This window comes from Sinohyriopsis cumingii, chromosome 13 (assembly GCF_028554795.1).
Source record: "Sinohyriopsis cumingii isolate HCF-2022 chromosome 13, ASM2855479v2, whole genome shotgun sequence".
In the NCBI taxonomy this organism is placed as follows: Eukaryota; Metazoa; Mollusca; class Bivalvia; order Unionida; family Unionidae; genus Sinohyriopsis; species Sinohyriopsis cumingii.
In genome coordinates, this window is record NC_142973.1 from 3,778,064 (window position 1) to 3,796,230 (window position 18,167).

Consider the following 18,167-nt stretch of genomic DNA (forward strand, 5'->3'; position numbering starts at 1 on the left):
TAAATCCAGCAGGAGTAATGAGAACAAGATTTTCAAGATGGTCCCATGACGGCTGAATAGGATGTCAGATGAGCACCATTTTCATTTGGGGCCAAAAAGAAATCTTTCGGTGACAACTCCATGTTGATCCATTAAGGATGAGTAGTGATAATATTTTTTAAGATGGCTGCCACAGCAGACATGTTGGATGTCAGATCAGAAATTTTTTCATTTATGACCAACATTCAATATGACCATCCATACAGAAGCCCTGGATTAGAAATAGCAAGATTTTCAAATTGGCCACTGTGGAGGCCAAATTGGATTTTGAGTAGCACCATTTTTGTTTAGGACCAAGCAGATGATGGCATGAATATATAAATATAAAGTTTCATGGCAATCCTGCAAGTAGTATTAGAAGGGTAATGATAACAAACTTGTGCTAAAGGACATATGATGAATGGAGATGAGGAAAAACAGACCATCCATAAGCTCTTCTGGTCGATAACTACTGACCTAAAAATTTCATGGAATCACTGAAGAAGGGTGTGGCTGTTTTTTGTTGGTTTTTAATCAGTTATATCAGAAATATTACTTCTTCGTACAAGCAATATTATGTAGGCATTTAGTCAAATTCCTTTCACATTCATTGCACGACATCTTGCACTCTTTCAAAATTGTAACTGTTTGTGCAATTTCATTATGTGGCATTCATAACACTTGTTAGAAATGTTTATGTATCATTTCTGTGCATGAAATTAGCATCATAATACAATTCCACTTCATTTCTACATGAGCAAAAATATACACAACATTGAGAGCAAATTTGCTCAAAGTTCCACCTCGCATCTGGCTTTGAGCAAAAATAGGCGCAAGAAATGGACCGAAATTGGCCAAAATCCCACCACTATTGGGCTTTGAGCAAAACTAAGCTCACTGATGGACTGAAATCAGCCAAAATCCCACTAAAACTATTCCGAGACAACCTCTGCTGTATCTCCCTAAATGGAACATGAAATATAGTTCACTGTGATCTACTTTGGTACATGGTGAGTATTATCCTCAATGATAAAAATACATATCAAGTTTCATTACAGTAAATATAAGTGTCAGAAAAGCAATGCTAAATGTGACAAATCATTCTAAGTAATGTAGTACAAAATGTAGGTCACCATGACCTCCTTTGGCCCATAGTGACTAGTACCCTCCAATAACAATAAACCCATTAAGTTTCACAACTCTGCATACAACAGTCCCAGATACACTGTACAATTTGCAAAACCCATAGTGACCTACTCTAGCCCAATGTGAACAGTTCCCTTCAAGATGAACACACCCATCAAGCTGCATGGCTTTACATACAACAGCATCAAAGAAACTGAGATAAATGCAAAACTTAATGCTAGTACCATCATCATCAGAACAGTGATCCTTATGTCTCACCTGTAAAGAAAATGTGAATGCTTGAGTGGTCACAAGTCACTGGAAGACCTATTCTATGTCAACCAAGGCAATAACTCTTTGAAATACAAATCTTCTCATCATCACTACTGAACCTTGATGGTAACTTTAGTTTAAATCAAATGAAAGATGTGGAGGCAGGAGTGTTCACATGGTTCATGTCACGATGATCACAGGGCACAACTTTAATAAATACATGCAGAATGTGCTTCAATCCCCAAAAGCTTCACAGTAGATTTGGCTGAAATAGAATTTTCCTTGAAATGTTAAAGTTACAGCATGCCTAGGCCAACAGTTTTAAAAGCATTATTTTTGTGAAATATGGGCTTAGCTTAATCCTCATCAGACTCATGTCAGCTCTTGTTGACATACTTAAAGGCAAATCTGGTTGAAATCTCATACAGAAGTACCTAAGGTGTGCATCAAGGGCCATAACTCAAGAATTTTGCTAACAATGTGCTTGTCACTAATCTTGCTGAAATTAATCTTTTCAGAAAATTTAGTTCCGACCAAATGACAGCTATGGATGCAAGAGAATATGAATGGACACAAAGACAATGAGACAGATAACCCATTTCTATGATACACAAGAGATGTTAAAGTATGTACTGCACGGCAGGATGTTTGTGTGGAGAGATTTGTTTAGGGTTTTCATTTGTTTGCAATATACATTTCCAATAAGACTTCTTTGAAAAAGCAGAGAACCATGAAAATTCTATAGAAAGTGATTTAATGATATGTGAATGATATAAAAATAAATGTTCATCATGAAACAAAATATTAAGAAAATGTAAAAATGTCATTACATTCAGGTGCCATGAAAATGGCAAACTGTACACAAAATAATCACAACCATTATTCTCCCTCTTCAGTTCAAATAAAGCAGTTAGTCATCTTAAGAAACTAGTCTAAAAAGAACTCTCTCTACAAGAATCCACCTTACCCAGTATCATGCATTTTTACTATTTTATTACAGATGTTCACACTCAACTGAGACAGAAACAAACAACCAATGACACGAGCACCACATCACATCAATGCAATGGGAAATGACAGGCCACACCTGCATGACAGCTACATCAAGCATGTACAGTTGTTGGTCAAATGTAATATAGGTCATACCATCACCAAATACAGTAGAGTCCCTGTCACCTTTGACAAATGTTCAAACTGGAAATTGGTATTTATCCATAATGAGTCTCTCTACTACTTTTCTGAGGACAACTCTCCCGAGAGGAAAGCTGCCTCATTAGGGAGGAAAGAGTAATTTTTTTTCACACAGGCAGATAATCACATTTGTGTCAATATGCATAATGCCAGATTTGTTTGGATTTCCTTGTTTACATTAGTCCATAGAAGAAATTCTATTTACTCCTTTTAACTGTCCAGTGTTGAAAGCATACCTGAGATTCTTAAAAAAATAACAAGAGTTTTAAATTAGCTGCTATGGTATACATACTGGCTGTCAACTTGGCACCATTTTAATTTACAACAAAGTGGATGCCATTAGAAGTCTTTTATGCAAAACCCCAAGTCATAATGATCATCCAATCTAAGAGATTAGTGACACAAAAAAATTCTGAATGTCGAAATGGCAGTCATTTTGAATGTATGACTGGTATGGTTTTCATTACGGTAACTTGGTATCATAAGAAGTCTATTGTTGAAAACACCATGTTGATAAAGCCATCCATTTGGAGTGGAGTAGCAATAACAAGATGTTCAAGATGGCTACTGTGGCAGCCATACTGGATGTCAGATATGCACCATTTTCAATTAGGACCAACTAGACATGATAAGAAGTCTTTCAGTGAAAACTGCATGCTAATATGACCATCTATTCAGCTATAACAAGATTTCTTTCAAGAGTATTGCTATGACATCCATGATGGATGCCTGAGCTGAACCATTTTCATGCATGACCAATCAAACCATTAGATGAAAAATGTCAAGCCAATCCTCCAAGTAGTTTAGGAGAAGCAATAACAAACTAGTGTTTACAGGTAGACAGATATCAGAATAAAGACAGTCAACAGCCAACAGACAATCCTACAAACTCTTCTGGTATATGAAGAAAAGAGCTAAAAATATTGGAATCAACTGCTTCAAAACCACTAAAGTAAGACAATTGCTGGATACCATGCCCTCCTTCCTTTGAATATATGTATAAAACTTTGTAAAATTAAATATTGAAAATGACTCTGTCAATTGCACTATTTATGTATCTGTGAATTATAACTGCTATGTGGGCAACTGGTATACCAAGTTCTTCACCATGTGGTGTATGAAAAAGACAGAATAATGGACATACAAAACAGATGGACAGACAAAGGATACACTAGTCTCCCTGACACTAAATAGTTGGGAAAAACATATTAAATAGGAAATAAATTAATTCTCTTACGATGGCACACCAACAAGTTTCTTCATGTTTCTATGTAAATGAGCATAAGACAAATGCCATAATGTTTTCTGACTTAATGACTCACCTGCCATAATGTTTTCTGACTTAATGACTCACCTGCCATAATGTTTTCTGACTTAGTGACTCACCTGCCATAATGTTTTCTGACTTAGTGACTCACCTGCCATAATGTTAGCTTATTAATGGATTCAGATTATATGTTAAATGTATCTTCTGAATCCAATAGGATAAGCTCTACTTTACTGCAGTGGCTGATGTCTACGTATTATTGCCAGCAACTATTACTATTGCTGTCAGCAAATAAAATCTAGATGTGAATTTTTTCCCAAATTTCATACAAAGACATTACTTTTATGTTAAATGTCAGTGCAGCCATTTTTTCTTTGGGATTTGGGATTATTAACTGCATCCTAATGGTCTGTACAATTAAACAAATAAAGCCGCACCAATGATTTTATTAAATTTGCAGTTAGTGTATTGTGTCCCCTGGGACACATTGTTATCAGTGTATTGTGTCCCCTGGGACACATTGTTTCATAATATCTTAAATCAAAGAAACTCATGTATACACAAAGGTTATCTAGTTGATTTCTTGTCTTTATTATCAGGTATATATTTTTCTATCTGACTCAGGAATACGTGTTTGACTTTGCCACAGTTGGAATTCTTTTCCAGCTCCAGGTATCTATTCATCTTCTCCAGTAGTCCATACTGTATGTCGATTCCAAGATGGTGCTGCAAGCACAAAAAGACAAGAATGTAAATTGACTTTTAGAACAGCAAGTCAAATCTAAATGAATGATATAAAAAACCTGTTACATGTAGAAATGTGTTAATATGACATGGATTCCCCTGCAATGAAATGAAATTAAGTCCAACAGGGGCCATAATGCCACCAAATTTCATGACAAAATGAATGGCCAACATCTTCTCAGTTTAAATCCTCATACCAAATTTTGTTTCAATCTATGACGATCTTTCAAACGGTACCAAGCAGAAATGAAATCTGGGACTGGTGTGACAAACCATAACATGACATGACAAGACAGAACAGATGGATGTATCTATACACCCCTTCCACAGTCAGGGCAGAGACATACAATTCTGTAAAATCGGACATTTTAGATAAACACAGTTTTTCTACTGAGAATGTTAAAGAGAATTTGAAAATCTTTTCATTTAAAAGATTTCTATATCAGATCAATTCTCACACATTATCTACATAATTATTGTCATAGCAACGACTTATAAAAAGAGGACTAACTGCTGCTTGATTGGCCACACTGCAGATATCATGGCAATATGACTGAAAAATTGTTAAAGCTATGTTAGAAACCACACACAGACACACGTTTAATGATAAGAAAGTATAAATAACCCATACAGAGCACCTTCCTGCCTTAAAGGTCAAATACGGAGGATTATTTTGCAACAGAATTTTGAATTTTCCATGCCTAAAAACCCCATTTTTCTTTTTCTTATAAAAATTTGATTGCAGTTTACAGATTATTGCATTGAGGATCATACATAAGTTAATGTGCAACTGATATGCATGCAGACACTAGAACAACAACTATGTTAGTGTGGAGATAAGTGTTGAGAATTTGTGATAGAATATTGATATTATGGAAATTCAAGAAACTCTTGGCTTCCTTTTTGAGGGATGAAAGCGAGATATATTTTGTAGATATTACATTATACAAGTCAGAAAGAGAAGACAAATACATTAAATATCTATTTTTGGTCAAATCTAAATACAATAACTTTTTAAAATAAAATAGTTCTAATGTAAATACTTCTCTCCCCTTTCAATGTAACATCTAATCTTCTGCCATGTTCTATTTGATATCTGAAGTTATCATTTCTCAGACATTAAGCAATAAAGCAAAGGTCAAATTCAACTGAATAAAGGTTACAGTGACATGTTTTCAATTCAAATTTCTATACCACTGAAAGGGGACAACTTATTTATTCTTCTTCCTGTCCTTCTATGTCTCTGATCCAATAATTACAGAAGGTAATCCAGTTGGCAGTAATACAATCTAACTCTTCATTAATTTTAGCAATACACTGTGAATTCAGTATGACTAAATCTGATGTTCTGTAAACAGCTTGAAAAGTGTAATTGCTGATAATTAACTCTAATGCTAACCTCTAAAGAGACACTTTTCTGAGGTCCCTTACAACATATTATTGTAGGAATAAACCTCTTGTAAGCAGCTAACTGTCTTAAGAGGACAATGTTTCAATTCCCCAAAGTGGCTGTTAAAAAATGTTTCCCTGTATGCACAAAGTTTTCCACATGCTCAAAAAATGTAATTTTAGTCATAAATTTGCAAAAGTTCCAATATTTTTGCCCACATAAATCTCACAAGCTGTTGCAAATTTTCAAAGAAACAGAATAAAGAAAGGAAACGTGATGAAGTACCTCCTTAAATGCTGTATAGACTGCTTTGAAAGCTGGCTGCTTATCATTATGCCAAACTCTACGACATCCATGAAGCACATAGGCCCCTGTTTTTTCTGCACTGTGACAAATGCTCATGTACATGCAATGGTCTGGTCTGTAATTCCATTCACAGGGATAAACATACAGTTGATCTGAAGACAGAAATGTTAAACATGAAGCTAATTTGCTTCAAATTTCAGAGTAATAATTTTGATAAAGTGTAAATAGAAACAAAAACTACAGCAATCCATAATAATGTCAACTTATTTTAGGGAACTCTGTGATTCAGTAAACATTTGCACTCTAAAATTTTGAGTGACTTGCTCATTGGCAATATGCATATTGTTTGTGTTCATTTTATAATTTACATGGATAAAACATACCAGCATTTATTTATTTGCCAATATGTTTACATTCTTTAATGTTATTTTGGACATATCTTTGTGAAAATTCACACCTCACTGTAAGAATTTAAGGTCTAAAAGAATCATTTATCACAATCATGTTTTTACAACAAAATATCCTACCCCTATAAATGGATCCCTTGGGATTCAAAAAGGATGTTTGCTACACCCATACACCAAGAAATCAATTACAATAAAGATCCACTACCCAACATACATACACACTGTATACACTGAATACTGAATGACTCGATCATTTGTGAAACCAATTTTTGGAGTAAAATGTGCTTTGATAAAACTGAACATATTAAATAAGGAGTATGACTACTACCTCACAAATCCAACCCTCCCAATCTTGTTTTTATCACCAAAAGTGCTAAAGGTTGTCTGCCCACTAACATGAAAGTCTGACAAGAGTAATCTACACTTGGGTTGAGGGATTGTTACTAAACCCATAAATCAGTTACTACTGAAGTGAATGTAAATACTCAAATAGGCTGCAATGAAACTGAAGGAATGCTTGAATGTATCAAGTGGAGGAAGTTACAGCCCCTTTTCCAAGAGATGATCACATTACATACATGAAGCACCTTGTGAGAGATATGGGCAATGTTAGCACGTTAAATGCCCAGATGTGTCTTGTATGGGAATAACTCCCTCTCGCCTCCTAAAATCCAGTGGAAGTCAGATGGCTGCATCAGTGTGAAACTGCTGAAAAACCTGAAAAGGTAGCCTGTTGTGATACTGCTAAAGGTCCCACCAGGGCAAAGTGACCCTTTGGGTTGAATGATTTCTGTGATAAAAGCTAGAAAAAGCAATTTTTCAGTAAATTATGTTTATCTGTTTCTCTGATAACACATATATGATGACATTAATATTTGGAAAATAAGCTTGCTATCTCCTGAATCCAGCCTTACAGACTTTAACTTATTACCTTCCCTTGACTGCCACTAGGAGGTGCCAGTTTTAAGCTAGCTGATACTTCAAATAGATGCTCACATTTGTGGAGAGGGTGGAAGGATTTTGCCATAATGTAATTTGGTAAGTATTCTCAGAGTAAAACAATTTACACAAAAAAATGTGCTATCTCCTTTGAATACATTCTGTGATCACATTAATTTTATTAGGAGGGAATGCTGAGCATCTTACATCTACCATGGGCGCCCCATCTTTGCTAACCAAGGGGTTCTATAACCCTATCTACACCTTGGCAGATCGAACAGCATACTGGTGCTTTGTCCTAGTGACATCTATTGGACTTCATGCATTGCCTCACTTAGTATATAATGCCAACTAACCAACAGTAAGGTGCATTGTACATCCACCAAACACGGTGGTGGTAGTTGACCTAAAAGGATTTTTTGTAAGTTTAACATCGAAAGTATGACAATGTACCAGAGGGAAGCCATTACAGGTGTATTTGAGTAAAAGGTATTTGTGCAAACATGGACCAATACTGGAAAATTGCTTATTTATCAGTCCATTCAAGTTGTGTGCTCCCTTTGTCTTGATAACTTAGGAACTTAATTTTGATTGGATGTGGTGGCTTGCCTCTGCATCCAATGAAATTCTCAGACCTGAAGCTCAGAAATCTCTGCTTGATATGTTAAGGTGTGGATAGGGTTGTCAGAACCTTGGCTAGCAAAGATGCGGGCACCCTTCAAGGGAAGAATCGTTGGAATATCTTTATGAAGGATAGTCCACTCTCCTAAGTTGACAGTAGCACAACTGACAGTCACATGATCCATGATGACTACATCCAGCTAAGAAAAACTAGATGAACTATTTTTACCGATAAATTTTCTATGCTAAGCTCTTACCCATGAGGAGGGTCAACTGTGCAGCTGCCACTGGACCCACCAGATTCAAATCTTGTCTCTGCAAAGGTACTTCCCAGTGATAAAAACTCAACCCATTTGACAAGGTAAGATAAGGACTATGTTCCTTCCAAACCTGAAAAGCTTGATTATATAATTCATTTCAAGAAGGTTGATATGAAGAGATTATTCCTCTGGATCCCACTTGCCATTGGTCATGTCAAAGTATGATCATAGGTGGCTTTCCTAACTGTATGAACTGGCATTCATGCAAAACAATAATTTCCAGAGGAGCCTTGCTGTGAGCCAAGTTTTATTGCAGAAATAATACTATGTTCATCATGATCCTGACCTTGTGATCAAGTCAAATAGAAATGGGGCACCACTTGACCAGCAGGATCATCTGCAAGAGGTGCATGTTGGTCTTGGTCAAAATGTATTGTTGTGAAAATCTGAACTGTCTCTATCAATGAGAAGAAAAGTGTCAACAAAGGCAGCAGCAGCAATGGCAAAAAAATGGAGACTGCATCCTTCTTCATGATGCATTTGTCACTCTCTTTGCTTGTAGCAAACAGGAATGAGGGTTACCCATACCTTCTCAGGCCAGTGTAAATATATAAATCACGTATAACCCAAATCACACCCTATACACTAGATATACAGGTAGTGTGACTGACATCAGTTCCAACTACACCCCATGTACTTAATAACATCGACAGAATTCACACGCAAGGTCAAATACTACAGCTAAATTGAATTACATAGTATGAACCCACTGGGGGCCATTGATGTTGACATGAAGTTAGACAAATGAAGTGTGAAATTTTCATCTATGATAAAGACAGAGCAAGAAATAGATTAGCTGCATTATACTTCCCTGTGTCTGACATAGCCATGAATATAGCTGGTGTATACTTCCCTGTGTGAGAAATGGACATATATTAGCTGGCATATACTTCTCTGCATGAGAAACAGACAAAACTATAGAGTATACTTCCCTGCTTGAGAAATAGAAATAAATATAGCTGGATTATACTTCCCTGTGTGAGAAAGGGCCATGAATATAGCCTGATTATACTTCTCTGCTGGAGAAATTGAAACAGATATAACTGGAGTATACTTCCCCGCATGAGAAATAGACACAGATATAACAGAAGTATACTTCCCTGCAGGAGAAAACGACACATATATAACCAGAGTATATTTCCCTGCATGAGAAATAGACATAGATGTAACTGGAGTATACTTCCCTGTATGAGAAATAGACACAGATATGACTAGAGTATACTTCCCTGCAGGAGAAATATACACATATGTGACGAGTATACTTCACTGCATGAGAAATAGACACATATATAACTGGAGTATACTTCCCTGCATAAGAAATAGACACAGATGTAACTGGAGAATACTTCCCTGCATGAGAAACAGACACAGATATAACTGTAGTACACTTCTCTGCATGAGAAATAGATAGAGATATAAATGGAGTACACTTCCCTGCATTAGAAACAGACAGAGATATAACTGGAGTACACTTCCCTGCATGAGAAATAGACACAGATATAACTGGAGTATACTTCCCTGCATAAGAAAAAGATACAGATATAACTGGAAAATACTTCCCTGCATGAGAAATAGACACAGATATAACTGGAGTATACTTCCCTGCATGAGAAATAGACACAGATGTAACTGGAGTATACTTCCCTGCATGAGAAAACAGACATAGATATAGCAAGAGTACACTTCTCTGTTTAAGAAAACTGCCTAAAATAGCTCAGATGGTGAAAAAGACCCAGTGGATTTGAGTGACGTATAAAACATTCTTCCTAGCATGAGCTGAACTGTTAACTGACCTAAGGACCCAGTCTCTCTACCCAATGGGAGATCACTCTTGTCTGACATCAACCTTAGTGAGCACAGAACATTTACCACTTTGGTTGCTCAAAAGAAGCTTTGGTGTGTGTGCGTGTGTGTGGGGGTGATTTATGATGTAGTGGATATGATCAGGTAACATATTTATTTTTTTTTAAATTGTCTCACTGGATAATATCCGATGTTGCACTTAAAGGTTAGAACCAAACATCAATTCTGTATGTAGAACCAGGCATCAATTCTGTATGTAGAACCAAACATCAATTTTCTATGTAGAACCAAACATCAATTCTCTATGTAGAACCAGACATAAAAATTCTGTATGTAGAACCAGGCATCAATTCTGTATGTAGAACCAAACATCAATTTTCTATGTAGAACCAAACATCAATTCTCTATGTAGAACCAGACATAAATTCTCTATGTAGGATCAAACATAAATCCTGTATGTAATCTCCAACAATTATGCCCTCCCTTACCATGAACATATCAAATGAAGGAAAAGCATGCTGCATTTGTTACCTGGATAAAAATGAAAATATATATTGATTAGGTCCTGATCTCCATATCTAATTTTCAGCTTGTACTCTTTGTAATAGTTCATCACAGATTGTAACCAAGGTGAGGATCTCAGCCTTGTTAGATTCATCAACAACACTCCAGAATTTACTCCTGAAAAAAGTTAATGAGCAAAATACAAGCCACGTAAACATATTACAAATATAAATGTATACCTTAAAACTGACTGTATGAGTCAAGTCTCTATCAAAATGCAGCAATAAAACTGACAAATTGCCATGGAATATGTCTGCAAGAGAGAATGGCCTAATGAATATTTATGCCCCTCAGTTTACACCACTGCAAATTCAAAATAAACATAGTAATTCTTTACTTGTTTGAGTATAATATTTAATACTACTAAAAAGTTTGAAGTGAAATTAAATTTACCCATTTAAAAAAAATCTAATGGTATTTTCAACATTTGAAGAGCATGATTTAAATAAACACATATATTACAGCAAAAACCCGTTTTGAGAGACCACTCCTTCTACCATGGGTATCATTATATCCCCAATCCATGTAAAATAGTCCTCTTTGTTGAAAACCGAAAGTTTTGCACAAAAAGGATTTCTCTTTCTTCAGTGAGTGACCTTGACCATTGCTCCTTTGACAATAAAATGATTGGCAACTTGTTTCATACTCTACGTGCAAACCATTCACAAAGTTGATTCCTGGTCTGTAATGAATATTGCACAGAAATCATATTTTATTCTTTCAGTCAGTGACCTTGACCTTGCACCTTCTGACACTGAAATTCATAGAATTCTTCCTTATCACAAGTGCAAGTTATCCACAGAGTTTGGTAACTGTAAATGGTAGAAAATTTGAATTCTTGTACAGAAACTGTTTTCCTTCTTTTAGTCAGAGTGACCTTGACCTGTGAGCTTTTGGAACCTGAAGTCAATAGGTTTCTTCTTACCCCAAGTCCAAGCCATCCAAAGTTTGGTAACTGTAGATAGTGGCAACTAAAGTTATTGTTTGGTAAATGAAGTGGTAATAAGACAGACAGATGGATGGACATCATTACATTAATATGCACATTTAACAAAAACAAATGGTTATCTTATGGCACTTGTGTGCAGAATGGCCAGTTGTCAAGGTCAGAAAACCAAATGGGTTTATAAAGGAAAAATACCCACAATTTATGTACATATATTTTGTTTTTCATTTAATTCTTCTTAAAATATTACATACATTCATATAAGTTATAATGCATGAAAAAATACACTAATTATAAATATAAGAATCTTAACTTGAGGTGTATGTGTCGTCTTTTGGCACTATGGCGTGTGTCGTCTTTTGGCACTATGGCATGTGAAATGCAAACATACTGTAAGGAAACCTTATCCTGTCCAATGACTGTATAAATACAGATGAAAACACTTTACACAATAAATATACTTACAGTCAAAACTAGATCACCCAGGAGATAGATAATAAATTCATCAATTCAATAAATGAAAGGATGTGCTAAAGAAAACAAGATTTCTGACCATAGCACATTTGGCCTCAAGTGCAGGTTTTAAAGGCAGTAACAGCATTACAGACCTTTATAAAACCCCAAAAATTAACTCATCTTGGAAAGGCTCATAACTTAATGAGAAAAAAGAGAAGACTGCCTTCAACCTGGTCATCACATATTGTAAATCCATAGCTAAATGATTTATTACATTATCAATTATAATGAATGGAGGGTGAGATGACCGCTGGTATGACATTACCAGCATTGTGTGGCTTTTACAACAGACAAATAAACAAAATGAACATTTGAGCTGATAATTAATACATGACAATTAATCCTTTAAAGATGGAACTGTTAATCGTAACAGGGATTTAGGTAACAATGAATTTACAATGGTTATTTTGACATATATAAGTCTGGTTTACTGTCTTCAGCATACAAATTTACTTTTATAAATAAAAACTGGAAGCAATACTCAACTTCTAACCCCATTTTTTTAATATGCATCTTGGTTCAGAACAATCTCTACACTGCCTGCAGACTGTAGATAGTAACCATGGATACCAAGGATTAAATAAAGGTTCTGTTGCATTCATCTCTGGTTTTACAATAAAGTCACTGACAACAGCAATGAGAAACATGTTCTGTGAAACAATCATTGTTACTGGTCATGTTTAGCAGGTGGCCACTCACAAAGGTTCATTTATATAGCAAAAACAATCTATGCACAATGATTTTGGTTGTAAATGACAGGTGGTTGCTCATTGCAGAGGTCACTCAAAACAGGTTTTACTGTACACTACTGCAAATTTCAGGACAGATTTAAACATTTATGAAAACAGACTTAAAATTACAAGAAATACTTCTAAGAAAATAATAGCACAAGATTATGATGAAGCAGGGTTCAATGAAAGTTGCATATTTTTGACAATGGCAAAAAAAGTCACATGGACTACTATAAAAAAATTGGTGCAAATTTCACAAGTCTCTGTGCCCTAGTTGTGAATTCAGCAAATTTACCAGTGTTGTGCATTGTGCAGATACATGTCTGACTTGCTAAAATTAGTGACTGAACAAGTCTAGTCACACTGCCTATGTCAGCTAATTCAAACTTAACATGTGAATAGACATCTTCCTGAAGGTTATCCACTAACATCCTCATGACTTTTTCGAGAATTGCCAAAATTAAAAAATCAACATCATACAATCTAATGAAATTGACTACAGACTTCCCTCTTTTTACCCAGCCCATCATTAAAAATTGACTATAATAAACTTTTGGAAAGGAAGTTGAGTGGCTATGAAGTCAGAATGATTTACAGTATGGGTCACTGTAACCTGATATACATTATGGGTCACTGTAACCACAATCTGAATATTATCAAAGTCAGAATTTGTTATTTTTTACTCCCAAAATAAAGACTGTGCAATCAAATAACAGTAATTTTAAAATCCACACTTTATGATGTAATTCTCATTTACATATCATCAGATATTTGCTTATACAGGATTCAGGCTGCTAAATAATACTTAGGTAATATAAAATAAGATATCGGCAATGGCTGCAACATACTCGTCAATAAAAGAGCAAAGCACTCTACAAAAATTAAATATAAAAATTGAAATATGTTTACTTTATAAATTAGGCCTAGATATATTTTACAGGCAATCCATCATAAACACCTAATTTTGCTATAAATTATCAGTAAATGGTGGATGATTCCTTGCTGATGTGCTTATGATATCTCACAATGACTTCACTTAAATTAAGAAATGTTAATATCGATATCTGACCCTTTCATAAAATATTGAGACCAATATCCCTTAACCCAAGTTTGAACCCTGCCATTACAAAAAATATATTTGAATGTGTAAGAATTATGTCCGGAAATCAACAAATTTAAATAGCATACCAAAGGCTCCATAATAAGGGTGCCTTGCAAATCTATTATACCACCCTATGGCAGCATCCTCATGTTCTGGAGCCAGGGCAGCCAACTGTGTGGAATTGAAAGATTTAAAAAATCCCCAAATGTTATCAACTGGGGACAGGAACAATACATCTGTGTCCACATAGATCAGGGCATCCACATCCGTTAAGATTGACTGAAAGTAGACATCAAAATGCCCTCTTGAAATATGAAAGCAAGAGAGCCAGCAATCATAACCTTTGCAGTTACTCACCACTCTGATGCCCCAAAACTTACAAGAGTTTGATTTTTGTACAACTACGTCAGGCACATAAGAAGACAAGGGTTTCTTTTTTTTAAAGTAGTTTTGAGCATGTGGACACCTTGACTGAGATGACTAGTCTGAGATGACTAGACTGAGATAAGAAAAGTAAGCTTAGCAAAACAACTAGATTTCTCTGTCGCATAGGTGAGAAATGCATATCCCTGCACTTCAGTCATAGACATTGGATATCACTGCACTTCAGTCACAGACATTGCATATCACTGCACTTCAGTCACAGACATTGCATATCCCTGCACTTCAGTCACAGACATTGCATATCACTGCACTTCAGTCACAGATATTGCATATCCCTGCACTTCAGTCACAGACATTGCATATCCCTGCACTTCAGTCACAGACCTTGGATATCACTGCACTTCAGTCACAGACACTGCATATCACTGCACTTCAGTCACAGACATTGCATATCACTACACTTCAGTCACAGACATTGCATATCCCTGCACTTCAGTCACAGGCATTGCATATCACTGCACTTCAGTCACAGACATTGCATATCACTGCACTAGTCAGACATGTTCTTATCAGAAGGTATTTCTTTATTGACAAATAACATATTTTCTCTTGCTCTTGAAAATGTTTCCTTTATACGTAAGTGTCCTTTATTTACTTCCAGCATTTAGAAAATAAGTTCATAGTGTCTTTTATGAGCATGTGCTGTTTATATAGTGGTGTCAGTTCATAGAGACAGTACTGTGGTGGGTGCTGTTAAAATATTACAACCTGTCCAACTTACCGGCATGAATAAGCGCTGTGAAGCACAGGGTTTGAAGAGTGTCTTCCATTCATCTGGCTTGGAGGTTCCCTCCAGTGGAAAGGATAGATCATAAATGTGGTACTGAAATCTCTTCCTGAATTCTGCTGGCCAGATATCCAGCTGGCATAAAAATGAAATAGTATAAATAACATTAGAAACACTTAAGAGTTCTGACATTAAAATATATAACGTTTATCAACGGATTGAAAAAAAATCATTATCTATTTATATCTTACTGAACGCACAGCAAAAACTGTCTCAAGCAAGCACTGGGGCATCATGCACAGATAGTGCATGATGTCCCACCCAGTCGCATTATCCTGACACCAGGCCAACCAGTCCTAACACTAACCTCTTAATGCTGAGTGCCATGTGAGGCAGCTGTTAGTTCCATTTCTAGAAGTCTTTGGTATGACTCAGTCAGGGTTCGAAATGGTTACCCAACATACGATGTAGACGCTTTAAGCATTAGGCCACCGATGCGGTCCAGAGTTTAATGAGTGGTAATTGGCCAGGTGATTGCTCAATTAAATGAACCAGAGAAAAGAGGCTGCATACTCTCAGACAAAGTTGTGTTGCCCTGGAAACATCTACTATTAAACCAACTCATGCAAAGTAGGATATCTCCGCATGTGGAAAAGTTGTACTTTGGATATACGAGATTAAAAGGGTTCATTGACAGTGGTACTAATCTGCAGATTGTTTCTTCAGCAGTTAGTAAGTATGAAATGTATGTAACACTTTAGTATGTTTGACATGAACATAATTATAACATTTTAGTATTATGCAATGTATATAACACTTTGGAATGTATGAAATGTGCATAATTAAAACACAATATATGTATAAAATATAAAGTATATAATGATAACACTTTAGTGTGTATGAAATGTATATATTTATAACATTTTAGATGCATAAAATGTATATAATTATAACACTTTAGTATGTATGAAATGTACATAATTATAACACTAGTACGAAAGAAATTATACACAGTAGTCCCCTCTTAAACAGCCCCCCTGACCAGTGCCCATCTGCTTCTTACGGCCAGAATTCCTTGGCACAGACGAGTTTGTATTCAAAAGTACCCCTCAAGAACATACGCCTTTCTCTAGCATGACCTGTGACCAGCGTATTAGTACAAAAATGGAAAATATTCCCTTAACGAGAAGCCACTTTTTTCCAAATGTATTTAAACCAATAATTAATTCATATCGTGACGTAAGGTAAGTAATCAGATTATCTCTATCGTCGATACATGTCTCCCAATGTCAAGTTTCCGTTACTGAAAGAAGTGTTGACTAAAGTACATGTAACACTAAGATTAATATTATATCATTGTCTATAAAAGCCAACGTTTACAGGAAATGTGCTCAACAATGTTATGATAGAGTTTTGGCTTCATACATCTGTCAAGTTCTTCACTTTGATGATTACAATTGGACATAATTATCATGATCACAACATGGTCAGCATAGGCTAAAAATAGATTTTGTGCATTAAGACACACACAGACAGAAAGTGAAAAAAAAACATAGGGAACCAGACAAAAAACTGAAAAATCGTGTGACAACACATTTATTGCTTCCTTTATGAAGAAGGCATTTCACCCACTCAACCAAAGTTTTGTCTGCATAATTAAATCGCATACAGTTAGCAACATCCGAATATATCACTGCCAAATATTAACATGTCATCACGTAAATGGAGACCTATTAATTCAGAAGAAAGTCAGTTAATCTACTTAATGACATCAGGTGAGGTCGGGAGGGGGACTTGCTTAACAATTTTATGTAGAAAAGACTCGAATAAAACAATTTTATCTTGAAACGACTCAAATAAACAACATCATAACCGATAAGGAGGTTAGTCAGCAGCAGTGGGAAAATGGAAGAACTGGAAAGAGAATTACACATGTACCAAGATTTAAATGATGTTTTTAAATGGTTTTGTAATGTGCATCACAACAATACCCACACACATAACACAAATAAGAACTATTAATGTATATTCAGTTGAAGTAAGTATATTGTTATAACAAGAAGAACCTTTTAATAATTAATGTTACTTTTAAACGAAGATATTAAATGAAGATATTAAATGCTTTGAAGTATGTAGCTTTCTTACTATGTAAATTACATATACTTCTCACAAAAAAATTAAACCCCCTCTGGAAAGGCCACCCGTCTTATAAGGCCACTTTCCCGGTGCAGAATGTGTGGCCATATAAGAGGGGGAACACTGTTATTATAACTCTTAAGTATGCATGAAATGTATAATTATAACACTTTAGTATGTATGAAATGTGTATATAACACTTCAGTACGCATGAGATGTATAATTATAACACTTTAGTATGTATAAAATGTGTATAATTATAACATTGCTTGTCTTTCATTTGCTAAATGGAATAGGAACTATACAAAATACTTGTAATCAACAAAATAAAACAGACAGTAAAAATGCCTTTATTAATGATGCAAATTTAATGATGTCAAGTTTCTTAGATGTTCCCAAATTCCATTAAATTGTATCAAATTTTATTGAGTCTCCATACTATAAAAGGATATAATGTCTGCTTTTGGAAGCAAATGAACAACACAAATGATTATTAATTTTGGATTTATTACAACTGCATCAAATGAAAGAATATTAGGAAAAACCTTTCAATTTCATGAAATCTGTGCATGTAAATTAAATCAATTTCTGTTCTTC

General features: G+C 35.3%; 1 protein-coding gene across 1 annotated transcript in view; it reads right to left on the minus strand.

Annotated features, from left to right (window-relative positions):
* Nucleotides 1-650: 650 nt before the first annotated feature.
* The window catches only part of LOC149784859 (glucoside xylosyltransferase 1-like), a 30,148-nt gene continuing 12,631 nt past the window's right edge, over nucleotides 651-18,167 (minus strand). The window contains exons 4-8 of the mRNA XM_089931152.1: nucleotides 15,429-15,569; nucleotides 14,350-14,542; nucleotides 10,936-11,085; nucleotides 6,294-6,466; nucleotides 651-4,600 (exon numbers count right to left, since the gene is read on the minus strand). Of these exons, the coding sequence (XP_089787278.1) occupies nucleotides 4,442-4,600; nucleotides 6,294-6,466; nucleotides 10,936-11,085; nucleotides 14,350-14,542; nucleotides 15,429-15,569 (816 nt within the window). The 3' untranslated portion in view covers nucleotides 651-4,441. The remainder of the gene's footprint in view (nucleotides 4,601-6,293; nucleotides 6,467-10,935; nucleotides 11,086-14,349; nucleotides 14,543-15,428; nucleotides 15,570-18,167) is intronic.